This window comes from Tachypleus tridentatus, chromosome 13, assembly GCF_004210375.1.
Source record: "Tachypleus tridentatus isolate NWPU-2018 chromosome 13, ASM421037v1, whole genome shotgun sequence".
NCBI lineage: Eukaryota > Metazoa > Arthropoda > Merostomata > Xiphosura > Limulidae > Tachypleus > Tachypleus tridentatus.
This window is the reverse complement of record NC_134837.1, coordinates 86,201,912-86,217,641: the sequence shown is the minus strand read 5'-3', so window position 1 is coordinate 86,217,641 and position 15,730 is coordinate 86,201,912. Positions and strand designations below refer to the sequence as shown.

Sequence of the window (15,730 nt, the reverse complement as noted above, 5' to 3'; positions counted from 1 at the left end):
GATTTACTAATAACCAGGTTGACTGACTTTGATAAGTGGATTGAAAAAGACAAATGTCTTTGACTCAAAGATGGTGAACTACAAGAGTTTGTTAAACAAGTGCAAGAGAGAGAAGTATGGCAAAAGAAAAGAGACCAAGAAGAGATGAAGAAAGACTAAAAGAAAAGGTATAGGATAGAGACTGAAGCCTCACCCAATAGAAAGAGGGTAGAGCCAAGAATGATTAAGGGGTCATGGCCAACCAGTCCATGCTGCCTGAACTTAATGAATAGAAAGATGACATGGATGCTTTTATGAAGAGATGATCTAAAGTCAGGTCAATGACAAAGGTGACTGTGCAGTTTGTCTCAACCCTCTTTTAGCATGGACTATTACAGGTTAAAAGTGGACTTGCATGCTAAGAAATAATCAAAGAAAGTTCTCTTTAAATTCAAAGGACTCAAATCTGACACTGAAGAAAACATTTCAGTTTGTGGCATGACTTTCAGATCTAATGTGAACAGTTCATGATCATGTGCTCATTTTGCATGTTGCTGTTCTTAAAGGAGAGAGATGCTATATTTGTTATAAAATAGCTTAAAGCATTTTTTATACACATTTAACATGTTGTGACTATATTATTTTAATCCAAGTTGATTGAGTGCTGTACATTTATTGTTGAACTTTATCAACAATGAGTCACATCTAGCTACTTAAAGAATCTTGGCTTTTCTCAATTTTTTTCAAAACCTGACACTCTAGAAAGTTAAGTTTATTCTACACATCATTGCTTAAGAACTTCCAGTTATCAAAAGATACAAATAGGTTATTCATGACTACAGATGATTAAAAAATTAGAAACAAGTATTTTAGATAACTGCAAGCTAGGAAATAAACTTATAACCTACCACCACTTTGATTTGCTGAGAAATCGGTGTATCTAGCAAATTGGCTGGTGGTGTCTCCTCCTGCAACATTCTTTCCAAACTTTTTGTTTAGTTCCACTAAGTTTTAAGGATATTTTTGTAACCAGTAGAAAGGACAAGTTGTAACTGACATGATTCCAACAGTTGTTGATAAAGAGCTTGTAAGACAGTAACAATAACTTAAGACTGTTGAATAGGGATGAGTAAGTTGTTGCTCAGAACAGATATTTTTGAAACATACACATTTTATTTATAAACCTAAGCACGTTACAGTTTTGAGTGTACTAGTAGAGTAACTTTGTTTTTGTAAATGTATATTTGAAGCCAACAGAAATTATATTCCTTTCCTATCCAGTATTTAAAAAAAAAGAAAAAAAAAGAGGCTTAGCGGTAAAGCCACACAATGGCAAAATACATTCTGATCTCTCTAGCTTTGTGCAAATACTAGAGATCATTCTTTTTATGTAATTTTATTTTTCTAGGTTTTAAGAAAAATAACCAAAATATAATCATTTATGAGTAAATATATACATATATATATGAATGGTAGCTGAAATATCAGTGTAGTTTGCAAAATACAGGTATTACAGTTAGATTTGTACTTTGTAGGACTATGTAGTTAAGTCTACTGAGCTTGTGTGTTTCTAATTGTCTAAATTGACGTAAAATAAAAGTATCCGATATATCATTAGAAACTTTACAACTTATTTATTCATAGCACTTAGAAATGTACAGTAAACAAACAGTGAAAAGCTGTACAATTTCATGGAAATGAATATGTGCAAATATTTATAGAGTAGTTCACGTTCTTGAATGGATTTGTGCACAACTGTTTAAGAATATGAACAAATTTCGGGAAACATAAAGTGTAAATGAATACCAGTCTAATTAAGAATGTTTTCCAAATTAAAACTAAACTTATGTTTGCAAAACTAAACAAATGTGATAGGTAATACAGAAAATTGAGTTTTTAGCATATATAATCCAATACATTAGACATCCTGTTCTTGGAAAGGGGGTCAATTTTATTATCATTTTGCCTATTCTTTATTGCTTTCAAAAGGTTTGGTGTTATGGTAGTATCATGTATACAGTCAACTGAAACAAGTAGCTGTTTATTTTCAATGGTGTGTTCTACTTTAGTTTTTGACAGTCAAATAAATGTGAAAATTAGCAGTTCAAACTTATAAGAGAAGTACTTTGAAATTTTGTGACCAGTAGACCAGTAATAACAAAAGTGGCACACTTGTTTTATTTTTAATTTTATGACTTGTCATTTCATTATACTTTTGGGGGTTATATACAGGCTGAAAACAAGAGTATATCATAAAATAACTGATAAGATATAGTTTTACTGAAAACAAATGTTTGAAATGCATTTAGGAGGTTTTAAAGAAATTTAAATAGTATTTTTAATCATAACGTGAAAATGTTTCCACTCAAACTGGTAATGAAACAGGCTCAATACATTCACAAACAAATCTTAGCAAAACTACATCTTTTAAGAACTTGATGTTTTGTGTATTAATAAGGGAATGCAATGGTTGCTTTTCATTTTGTTTAACTTTAGTAACTGGTAAACATTTCCTCTCAAGTCAGCCAGAATACTCCTAATAATCACTAATTTATGGAACAGTGAAGGTATTTCCCATTTTTACTTCAATCTAGCATTAATGAATTAATGAATCTCGTGTGTGTGTGTGTGAAGTGACAAACTGTGATAGGTTTCCATAGCAAGAACATGCAGCACTATTCACGATTCACTGTACAGAAAAGGGTTGAATCATCATCTAAAAAAGCTTCTAATGTCATAACTTTAAGATATGTGTAATATACACATTTTAAACAATAATGTGTATTTTATTTGTATTTTAAATTTAGGGCTATTAACATTCATTAAGAATAAGTACAGATACATAATCATTTCTTTTTAAATTTTGAAAAGCTTTTTTTAACACATTTTGTAATTCTTAATTCTCTGAGATACAGTTACTTTGCTCATTTATGAAAATTAGCAGATGGTAAATTTAGCTGTGAAATGTTTTGATAGTGATTATTTCTCTTTAAAGGGTGGTAAGCCAATAACCAAAGACATGATTTGGGCAAGTAAACCATTCCGTTTGTTAACAGAGATGGGATTTAAGGTAATTTGAATATGTTTATTCTTAAATTTTGTTGTTGTTTTTTGTGTGGAAAAATGACCAAGGTAATATTAATATCTTATGAAAATTCTGAATATAAATACTTTTTCTTTATAAATTATTTTAAATTGACTGTGGATCAAATGTACATAGAAACTTATGGTTGAGTGTTTATTAAATATGGAGTGGTTTTATGCATACCAGACAAGTACATAATTAGTGTTGTATACATTAGCAAATTATAACTGTAAATCTCACTATAAATATGTTTAAATAGAATATTTAGGTTTCATTATAACAAAGAATTAATGTTTAGTGAGCAAACTATTGAACTGAATAATGAATTCAAATATACAGTAGGAAGTTTTATTTTTAATAACTACAGTATTTCTACCTATTGTATCAGTTCATTATCATGGCTAGATACAATGGGTTGAATGTTGTAATCATTCCAATCAGAATTTCCTAATTCTTAAAGTTGCTGTTATCATATTTTTGAGTTGAAGTAAAAACTTCCTCAGATGACCAACTTAAAGCCCTGTGTTGTCCAATGGATAACTAGTACCCTTGAATGGATTGTTACTCAAAACATGTCAGTCTACTGTACACATACCCAAGCCCACAATTCATGTGTAATGTTGACTCTGGACTTGAAATGTTTAATCATGTTTTTTTGGTTTGTTTTTTTTCTTCTCTGTACAAGAAAAATGTTGGTATGATCCACTGAAAGAGGCTGGAAATGTAAAGGAAAACTAGCTCTTGTGATTGGCTAATAATGCTGTTCTAGTTATTAAACTTCCAATCATGAACAAGCTACACCTGTTTTGCTTTATGTCCATAAATTTTGTATGGAGATTAACTGAGTGTGAATGGTTTTGTGTGACAACACAGTAGGGTGTGCATACAATTCAATTGCATTACCATTTGTTTAATACAAGTTACAGCTTTTATGATAAGCAAGATTTATTTCTAAAATAGGCACAATGTTTTGATCACTGGTGTGATTGTTCTCACATGCACAAGTTTTAATGATAAAGAATATTTGGTATTTAACATTTGAATGATGTAGAAAAAGAAAAAAGGAATATAGGCATACACAGTCATGTATACTATTATTAAACATTGTATTACACAATGTTGTGTGTATCTTTATGAGCGGGTGGTCATTTGCAATGAAAATTAATGCTAGTAACACCAATATATTTAGTTCTTTCAAATTCTAGTGAAGTTACAACAATAAAACTAGTATAACTCTTAACTTATTACTGATAAAGCTTTGATAGGAAATAAAATAACCAAATGTATAAAATTTAAAATTTCCATCATTATTTATCGCAATTGAAACATGGACCCCATTTCAATTGCACGTGTACAAGCCTATGGCTAACATTAGATAGACAGCAGTTGAGCCTAGGAAATGCAGGAGGACTAGCTATCATGAGAAAAATGGAAAAATCCACAAATTAAACAGAACACGGTAGTTATAACTTCAAATAAAATTTTTGAAAGTTTTGATTATTATGAAACAAAATAACAAAAAAAAATAGAATAAGGCTAGCTTTGCCTCTCTTCAGGTCAATATAAGATACAAGTATGAATGACAATACTGTGTGTCCTTGTGCAGTGTTCAGATATTTTGTACGTATTATAGTAAACAGTATGTATAAAGAGTTCCAGTGCAAGTCTAGTCTTACTACAGGCTGTATTCTACTGTACTTTGATGGTCATGCCAAGCTGGTTAGAATGAAAACATTGAATTAATTGGCCAAAATTGCTGTTCTGTTCTGAAGTTTTACATGTCATTGACTGTTTATTTCTTTTAAAGTATTATGTAACATTATCATGGTTTGGTTGTTTTTTTTTCCAATGTAATGAAAAGTTCCAGAAAGTAAGGCCTCAAAAGTAGTTGAATAGTGACGTAAAATTGTCAACTAAACGTTAATTGTACTTGGAAATTAGTATGATATAAAAACATCAAAATTGTAATTGTCTTTTTTTAGGGTCTGTGTACATCAATAATGTTTTAATTGCATCTTTTCTGAGAGTCTTTTTTTTTCTTTCCTGGACAACCCTGGATACAAGTTAGGTTATCTGAAGAAAAATCTGGATATTCCTTAAAAATTGAGCTCTGAAGTAGTAGTTCTTATTTTTAAATATTAAACTTTTTATTTTCATTCTAGAAAGACGATGTAGATCACGCCTTAAGACAAAACAATATGAACTTAGAGGATGCTTTAAGTAAGTCTATGATCTTGACTTGCAACATTAATTTAGTGCAAATTTTATTTCCAATAATTCCAAATAAAATGGATTAAAATATTATGATTTTCTGTTCATTTTTCACAAGAAATTTGCCTAATTAAACTTCTACCAGCCAAATAGAAGAATTCATTTAAGATGAACAGGAAAATGTATTTTAATAGTCGGTATTACAGAAACCGATGAGTTTCATGCAGAAAACATGAGTTTTGTTTATTTATTTTATGGCAATTGTTAAGATAAACTACAAATTCAAATGATCATTTGCAATAAACATTGATTTGAAAGATACCCTTCCTAAGCCTCATCTATAAGTTGAATTAAATGAACCATTTCATTAACTAGTCAAATATAATTGGCATAACCTGAAATTATTATTTAAAAGCTATATTTTGCATCTTGTAACAAATGAATTGTTCAATTGCACAATAATGCAAATGTTATGAAACATTGTGTTTGTGTAACTGTTATATGTAATAATTTATGACCACGTTTACCCATCTTGCAATAATGCTTTATGGAACTATTTAGAGTAGAGCTATCTTTGGTGGAAGTTTTTTTTTGTTGTTTTGTTTTCTCTCTCTTCAACCAAAATCCCAGAATAATTTATATTAAATTATAATGACCACAATATTATAATAAAATAAGTTTATCTTTTGCCTTAATAAATTTAGTTAAAACAGAACATATTTTAGGACATTACTCTTTTTTATCCTTAGCATAAAAGTTAATTTTGTTTTACCTGTTTTCATGGAAGTTTTGTTTAGAGATCATAAATAAATGATATTGAACATATACCACTTAGATTTATAAGAAAAGACAGTTTTGAATAAGTTAAAAATAGAAATACATCCATGTGACGTGAGAACTAATTAGTGCCTACAGTGAACTTGAAATATCTACATGTGTTTTGGATTAGGATAATTTGCAGTGTAAAATCACTATTGGCAAGTGATGAATAGGTTATTTATGATGATTAATGTAACAGTCAATCAGTAATTAATAACTCCATATTTGAGTTCATATTTGGGTTTTGCTTACTGGTAAATTATGGGGATTTTTTGGGGGGAAGGACTATTAAAACATTTTTTAAATGAAGATTTTTTTTATCACAATAGTTTTTTTTTAACTGAACAAACTTGGTGATAAACCTGAAAACTTTATTTTTCAGCCAAAACCATGATATATTTTTAATATATATGTTTATATATGGAAGTTGTACCACTTCCATGTACCAATTATATATTTCTTATATATATAAGAAACTTGACATATAAATAACAAGAAAAACAGCTTTTAGATGTCTTTATTGGTATATATGTACTTGCCTGCTTACATATCCTGTTTAGATCCCTAATAAATTGATTTATCATAATAGGTGAATTGCATGTTGGTTCAAACCGAGACGTATATAACATGGCAGAAATGGACAATTATAATAGTGTGGGGCGAGTCAAGTTGAGACATGGAGGTGTGTCAGATGAACTTGGCATGATTGATAACTCTGTTGAACATTCTTTTGGTCCAGTTAACTTCCATGCCTCTACCAACTTCCAAGGGCCACAAATTTGTGGATTTAATGGTGGTAGTCAAGGATTCAAACCACCTATTAAGGTAAGATGGTCAGTTTTGATATACTTCTAGTCAGTCTGATATTAATTGTATTAGAGTATTTTAAGAAAACTTCTCCATTGTATATTGCATCATTATATATTTCTTATCTGTTTATTATTCCACCATGAAACTATTTGTTAATCTTCTGAATTTCTTAAAGTACTTTGTATTGTGTCTTGTGTATAAAACTGTTGCACTGTATATGAAAATAATCAAATTATTTGTCTTTGCAGATTTATATTTACAGAATTAGTTTAGCATAACTATTTGGGGAGGGGGACACAGTAAGTTTATGTAACTTGAAGTGCATATTCGCACATCATTATTTTCATCTTCTTCAATAATTTTGAGATAAAGAATGTGTAAAAAATAATGTTAAATCATAAGTTGGTAACTCCAGTTTCTGTAATGATTGAACTTGTTATAATTTTCTACCCACCCTACCCAATATAAAACTTGTGAACTTCATGCTTATAAGCATTTTTAATTTGTATTTTGAAGTGTTTATTGCTACGTGCAAGATTTACATAATGCTAAATTGTTTATTTGCTTACCCATCATTGTAGAACCCAAGCATCAATAGCAATACTTCTAGTCTACTTAACCCAGCAATAGGTAGCCAAGCATCTAGTCTCAATATGGGTAACAATATCAGTGGTTTGAATCCTGCTATGGTTCAAAAAATATTGCAACAGCAGCAGCCTACCCTGTCACTTGGTTCTGTAAGTTTCTCTGTTTGTTTGTTATAATATTATACATATCTCGTGAAAAACGTATTTTTGTAGGTTTGTTTTTTTGTCTAACCGAAACCATTATTAAGGAAAAGTGAAAGAAACACTTCTCTGGTGTGAGTGTGTGTAAAATTGAAGTTGCTATAGAAATGAATATTCACTTGTGCTTTATTTCTTACGATAATCCAATAGAGGATTAAGAAGTTCTGTACATTTATTGTACTTATTTTGCTTGGTGGAAACTTTATTCTGAAACTACAAAACTCTGCTTCTGTTTTTCACATAGGTCATTTGGTATTGAAGTTGTTAATTTGTTATCTTTAAATGTACTGTACATGTTACAAACCAATACAAAAGTTTTTGTTTTTGCTTATTTGATAAGATGCATTCTAACATGTACATCATTAAAATTTGTGAGTAATATTGCAAAGTTTTTTAAAAAAAAAAAGGAAATATCAGAACAAGAAAGCATGTGAATAGAATAATATATATTTTAATGTTTTGATACTTCTGTAATGGAGTAACTTTTCCTATTTTATGTTTTACACAGGCTACTTTTCAGAATGGTCTTGGTAGTCAAACTGGCAGAATAAACCAACAAAACCTGCCATCAACAGCCCAACTGAAGCATTTGGTCCAGCAGATTCAAATGGCTGTTCAAGCAGGCCACTTAAATCCACAGGTAGCTCTAATATTTTTAAAAAAATCATTTAATTTGACTACCTTATTTTCACATAGGTGCTTCCTTTTTAATGTTTTGTTCTGACTGTGTGAGAAAACACAGTATGGAGGTCTGAGGAAGAGGTTAATTTTATTACCAAATTTGAACACCTTTTTTTTTCTTCTGTAGTATAGGATATATGCTGCAAAATAGCCATTCTGCAAGGAATAATTTGTGAAGTTAGTCAGTAAGTTTAGATATAGAGGGGTGGGGTGGGAGGAAGGAAATGAACATTTTACATACTATCATTATTAACTTCCACAATAGGAGGACATTCTAAGTGCCCATTGTTAAAGTATGCATACAGTACAGTAAAGTAATATCACCTCTGGAAAGTGTAATAAAGAAAAAAAATTTTGAGCAAAGTAAAATTTATGACTGCTGTGATACTTGTAATTTTCTATGAAGATTTGTTCACTCCATGTGTGTTAGACTAATATTTTCTTATCACTTAGCATAATAATACTTAGTATGTAAGCATGTGCCAGGAAAAATTGGCTGATGCATATTTTATATTGCTCATCATAATCTCTGATCTCACCACTTCCTTTTATCTGGTACTGCTGCACCAATGTGTGGTCTATGTGGCACTCAGATCACAATCATCCACATTTTATTATCATGCCGTCGTTACAACCTAGAACAATGAAACCATTTTAAAGATATTTGTAAGGCAGGTTAGCCCTTGACTTTGGCCCATGTTATAGGTGATACTGCCCATCTCACTCATGTTTTTACAATTTTAAGAGCCATTGGTCTTTTACACTTAATTTAAGGTTTTTTATTAGACTATATAGTGTTTTAGCATGAATTCATTTACACATTTTAAAGTTTTAACATGATTTCTTTTGCACATTTCAATTTTTATTTTGACTTGAACCTAGAACTGGAAAGGTCAACTTCGGGTGAATGACTGCAAATTCGATCTTGATGCTTCAGTCTTCCTGGCAAGTCTTAATTTTACACATTTTAGTTTTTATATTTCTTTTAAACTGAACCCAGGGCTGGAAAGGCCAACTTCAGGTGACTGACAGCAAGGGTGTACTTCTTGCTTCAGTCTTCCTGGCAGTTCCTAATTTTACATATTTTACTCTTTACCTTAATTGCCCTATACCTATACTGTACTACATCTTGTCTGGCACAGATAGTCTTGTAGCATTGTGCCAATAAACATTGAATACCTACCTACCTATCTCTGATTTTTCATGTAATAGTGCAATACTTTTAATGTACCAATGAGTATAGCATAAAATAATAGCTAATAATCCATATTTTAATAGTGTAAATTTTGAGTTCTTAACTTCATAAGGCAATATTTTAAATTCTGAACTTCCCCTAGTGTGAGAAATGTAACAGATTTTCTCCTCGCATCCTCTCTTCTCTATTTTATTTGCCACCTCCACCATGGAATATGTATATAACTTGAAGTAAATTAAGCACTATGAAACTGGCATTGCTCAGACAAACCTTAATTTTATAGCCTTGAATTTTGTTTGGTTACAGAGCCATCAAATAGAAAAGTCTCCTAGTGGCACAGCAGTATGTCTGCAGACTTATACTGCTAGAAACATGGTTTTTACACCCATGTTGAGCAGACCACAGATAGACTTGTGTAGCTTTGTGCTTAAGCACTATCTACATGGGTCGAAGGCCATACCATCTTGTTTGTTGGCTTGTATTCAAAATTTTATTGAACTACTATTTATGTCAGTAAGTTTGGTATCAAATTGTAGATTATATTTTAAATTTTATTATTTGTTAATTAATTTCTTAATTTGAAAGTTAATATTAAAGAAACACACCTAAATATTGTTTTTGTTTTTTTATGCGACATATGTTGAATGCAGTGTTGTTTCAAATTATATGTTTATGATGATCCAAGTTTGTAGTGTCATGAATTAGGAACTCAAATTATTGATATTGACAAGCTAGAATATAAAATAAGAACCTTGTATCTTTTATGTTTACTGAGATGTGGCTTATGTAGTGAATCAAACACAGTGGTCCCACTCTCCTCTATCCATTTTTGGAAATGGTTTCATATATACACTTATACATCAATATTCACAGTATGAATAATTATTTGAAGGTTCAGAATTTCCCCTTGTAGCTTTATCAGCCATTTTAAATTGTTAGGAAGCCACCTTCTTTCAGATCCAGATTTCAAACAGGTAGGTTGTTTGGTCTACTTGCATATTTTTCTAGAAACAGTTAATTACTCAGTGGGATAAATTATAGTGGAATTTATGATGTCAGTGTAGTTATTTATAATTTTGTGGTTATTTAAAATGTAAATATAAAACCTAAAAAAATGTTTTGAATCCTCCATGTGTGAATTTTGGAAAGACTTGGCAACCTATGGTATGCAGCAAACAATTACAAAAGTCATAACTAGAAGATATAATTGTTTGCTATACTTTTATTTATTGTTCTTTACTTTAATAAAGATAGGTTTAAAAATTTATTTCAAAATAGTAATAATCTATATATGTGCATAATTGAAATGACTATTTTACAAAATACCAGTTCACTAAAGCACAGTCAAGATAGGTCACTCTGTAGAAATTAAGGGTTAGTTTTATGTAATTGGATATGGTACCATGAGTCCACGTGAGCCACATCAATACAACACTTTTGTAATATTAGCCAGGCTCAACTTGAAGGTCGATGTAATACTTTTAACAAATTTGATTTTTTGTGTACAAAAGATTTGTAATGTTTACTTAATTTTGTGAAGGTACATATACTGCATTAAAAGTTATAGTATAAATATTTTACTTTTGCAAATATGTATGTGAACTCGTATTTTATACCAAAGTTGTCATAAAAGGGTTAATTGGTACAGTAGTTTAAATTACTGGTGTCAAGGGTCTATTAATGCAATCATAAGTTACTAGTGGATTAGTAGTACATCTGTGGACTTGCAGGATTAAAATATGGGGCTCAGTTTCTTGTGAAGTGGAATTGAAAAGAAGAAAAAAAGCCAAAAACCAGCCATTCATTCAATTGACAAAGTTCTACAAGTAGAGTTTTGAAATGGAGTAACTGGTAATTTCAGCAGGCTGGTTGACTCTTAGTTGATTTGTTCTAGATGGTCTTTAAAAAAGTTTTTATCTTCAAAATAATTTGTTTACTTTTTCTTCTCCAGATTTTGAACCAGCCATTAGCTCCTCAGACTTTGCAACTGTTATATCAGTTGCTGCAGCAGATCAAAGTACTGCATCAGTTTCAACAGCAGCTTATTCAGCCTCAATCATTAGGAAAGGGAAATCCTTCCTTGCAACTGAATGTTCATATCGCACAAACTAAACAAAGGATTCTTAACCTTCAGAACCAGATAACTGCGAAGCAGGCTCTTTTCCTCAAGCAGCAGGTGAGGACTGACATTCATCAAAAAGTACAGTAAAATAAATCAAAAAGTTTTTTTGAAATAGTAATATTTTCTAAAGAGTCAGTGAGGAATGATGGGATTGAATGAATATAATAAATTAGGTTAATATGAAAGTATTGTGCCTTTTTTTTTCTTAATGTGATAACATTGAATCTTTCTATTTGCCATATATAAAAAAGGCATACAAGTTTTTACTTTTGTTAACTAGTTGCAATTTTGTGTTAACATGAGCAGACTGTATCTTTTGTTATATGGATATAAATAATTGTGGTTGGTCTGGTATTATAAGTTTCGTCATTTTTAAAACAGCAGTTCCTTCACCAGCCAGTCATATCAAGCTCTCAGCCGTCCTCTAGTGATCTCTTTAAGCCCAGTCTGGATCCCATGTCCACTATTAATCCTGACTTGCGTGACCTCTCACTGAAAGACACTCCACTTGGCCAGTCTCAATCCCATCTTCCTCACTGGAAAAATTTTGTTGAAAAAGATGATATAGGAAATAATCCAGGTGCTAATTGTGGGGGAAGTTCCAATGGTTTTGGAGACTTTAGTCGGGCACCAGGATCCATGGCCAAGCCCACATCATCATCATCTGCACTGTCATCATCATCTTTACCTTCACCTCATTCCAGTCCAAATTTGCACCCTCTTCTGACTCAGGGTGATAGCACATGGTCTAGTCTATCTGGCACTCGCAGTGATTGGCCACAGACCTCGCCAGCTGTAACTGCCAACACCACTACAGCCAGCACTGCTGGAAGTAATCCCAGTACTCCCACTAGTAATTCTACCAGAGGAATTACTTCTAATGGCAGTAGTAGTTCTTCCTCAGGAGAAACAAAAGAATCATTACCTACCACTTCTCCAGCAAGTAGTTCAAAAGCTCAGTCAGCATACAACCTGACTGACCTAGTAACCGAGTTTGAGCCTGGAAAGCCTTGGAAGGGTACTTCACAGATGAAAAATATTGAAGATGACCCACATGTCACACCAGGGAGTGTAGCACGATCTCCTCTATCTTTGAACACAATCAAAGATTCAGACCTTTTTAGCTGGCCAACAAAGTCTAGCCCTAGCAGTACTAATGGCAGTGATATCTTGGTGTCTTCATTAACCTCTTCTTTGCCTGGTACTAATAACTGCTGGACTTTTAACCCACCTACCTCTCAAAGCAGGTAAAGCTATAAGATTGTTAATTTTTACAGAGTATCAAATTTTATTTATGATTAAATGCTTGTTGTTAGAAAGTTCTCAAAGTATTATGCATATGTAGTGTTTGCATGCGTATGTGTGTATTATACTTTTATTGAGTCATATATGGTTGTTTATTTTTAACCATAAGTTAGGTGATGTAAAAGTGAGCTGAAAAACTCAGTCCACAGTCAGAGCAATATTAAGGATCCATAATTCTCAAAAACAAAAAGTTAAAGATTTGTCTTTCGTATTATTTTGCTATAACAGCAATCTCAGAGGCATATGGTCTTAAATACTATAATTATGTTTATTGATTATTTTTTGCTGTGTGTGAGAGAAGTAGAATGTAAAATCACATTGAATTGGTAACTTTTTGTAATTGTAACCTGCACTGACATATAATTGTATGTATTTAAGGTTAATTTAACATTCTGTAGTAGCTAGAACTGTCTGGGAAAGTTTGAAATTGCTAGCTTTATGCAATTTTTCTGCTGCTATGTTACTATACTTTTACAATGCTAAACAGTTAAATCAAAGTGATGACGAGAAACCCACTTGTTGAGAAATTTATATGCAAAAACGGCTCGTTTGGGCTGAAAACACTTTACATTTAACAACGTTTGACCTTCTTCGGTCATCGTCAGGTTCACAAAGAAAGAGGTAACTGACCGGAAGCTGACCACATGTTTAAAAGGGGTTGTGTAACTGTGTGTCGAAATGTAGAGGCCGGTATTAGATGTTTGAATATATAATTTATTATATTAATATAGGTATAAAGGCGTTCCTTTATATTGGTTTATTTTGGGTTTAAGTTGTTGTATAAGTAAGGCTTCTTTAATTTTACGTTTGTTTATGTTTGTTTCTTTATTTAATATCTGAGTGTTTTCTATGGTTATGTTGTGTTTATTTGACTTGCAGTGTTCAAAACGTGTGAAGGTGACTTTTATGTTCTTTGAATCTGGTTTCCATTTTTCTACTTGTTTCTCCAATATAGAAGTCGTGGCAGTTATCACATTGTATTTTATATAAATATTGTATTTTAAATAAAACAATACTTCACCAACATCAATAAGTTTCCTCCACAAACCGTAGAAAACATTATACGCACACACCTAGACAGAAAGCAAAATCAACCAACTAAAGTAAATACAGCTCACTTAATCAAAAAACCATTAAACCATATACTGCTGTATACCATATATTCCCGACATCAGCAAACAAATAACCAACATTTGGCAAAATTAGTAACAAAATATGACATTCCAATTAATACCAAATTTATTCAAAACCCGCACAAAACTGAGGTCTATACTATGTAAAACTACACTGACAAACACCACACCAACATTATTTATAAAATACAATGTGATAACTGCCACGACTTCTATATTGAGAAACAAGTAGAAAAATGGAAACCAGATTCAAAGAACATAAAAGTCACCTTCACACGCTTTTCAACACTGCAAGTCAAATAAACACAACATAACCATAGAAAACACTCAGATATTAAATAAAGAAACAAACATAAACAAACGTAAAATTAAAGAAGCCTTACTTATACAACAACTTAAACCCAAAATAAACCAATATAAAGGAACGCTTTATACCTATATTAATATAATAAATTATATATTCAAACATCTAATACCGCCTCTACATTTCGACACACAGTTACACAACCCCTTTCAAACATGTGGTCAGCTTCCGGTCAGTTACCTCTTTCTTTGTGAACCTGACGATGACCGAAGAAGGTCGAACGTTGTTCGCTCTTCTATGTAAAGTGTTTTCAGCCCAAACGAGCCGCTTTTGCATATAAATTTCTCAACAAGTGGGTTTCTCGTCATCACTGATTATTATTTCATCACGGCGACTGTAATGAGAAGTGTAAGTTTTTGTGTTTTTTCAGTGTATTTGTACTTACCTGTTACCTGTTACCATTATGTCTGAACTAGCATACCGTACACCACTATTAACAGTACACGCCACACCGATCGTTAAGAAACTAAGAAATTTAAACCAACGAATTATTAATAGAAGAAATGACATTTATTTTATTCAACAATGTAGAAAAGAACAACTAACCCCTAATTTTGTAAAGGTAAAACTTTCAAAAAATTTTAATACATACACAAACATTATCCAAAATTTACAGAAAAAACTACTGAAAGCCATGTTGAACACAAAATACAAAGAACTACATGACTTACAAAAAAACAAAAAATGAATCTAGACCATCAACTGGCATGCTGCATTAAACCAGAGATTTACGGGACTTATACAACGAAACATAAACCAAATCAATACTAAAAAACGACAGAGACAAAAAAGATCTGCCACAACAAAAAACTAGAAAAACTAAGATGCAAACAACAGAAAAGACACCAAAACGACAAACCGTTGACTAACCTCATAATTAACAGATCCGACCGTCAATTAAACACAGACGAGATACATCTACTTAACAAAGGACTCAACTCGCTATAGCACCTAGGTACATTCCAACCATAGAAATCAAAACATGTTTAGAAGACCTAGCCAGGAGACTTGTGATACTTTCTACAGAGAACAAAACAAGGAAACAACCAAAAAACAACCAACAGAAAGAAGACAACTTAGATAATTTTATTGACATCCAACAGCCAACCTTCCCAGGTAAAATTACAAATTTATATTTTCCAGAAACACCTAAAAACAACATCTTAAACGATTTTTTCAAAGAATTTTCTCACAAAACCATCAACATAATTTCACAAAACAGAAAACTGAAAAACAAC

General features: G+C 31.6%; 1 protein-coding gene across 11 annotated transcripts in view; it reads left to right on the top strand.

Moving 5' to 3' along the window:
* LOC143239697 (protein Gawky-like) overlaps positions 1–15,730 on the top strand; it is an 82,848-nt gene that overhangs the window by 44,812 nt on the left and 22,306 nt on the right. For 9 of the 11 annotated variants that reach the window (XR_013021317.1, XR_013021318.1, XM_076481072.1 and 6 more), the window contains 7 exons: positions 2,975–3,049; positions 5,227–5,284; positions 6,684–6,919; positions 7,486–7,641; positions 8,201–8,332; positions 11,520–11,744; positions 12,072–12,937. Coding sequence is in view for 9 of the 11 variants with exons in the window: in XM_076481072.1 (XP_076337187.1) it covers positions 2,975–3,049; positions 5,227–5,284; positions 6,684–6,919; positions 7,486–7,641; positions 8,201–8,332; positions 11,520–11,744; positions 12,072–12,937 (1,748 nt within the window). In the remaining 2 variants the exon portion in view is untranslated. The remainder of the gene's footprint in view (positions 1–2,974; positions 3,050–5,226; positions 5,285–6,683; positions 6,920–7,485; positions 7,642–8,200; positions 8,333–11,519; positions 11,745–12,071; positions 12,938–15,730) is intronic. The other 2 variants (XM_076481077.1, XM_076481078.1) reach the window with 2 other exon arrangements.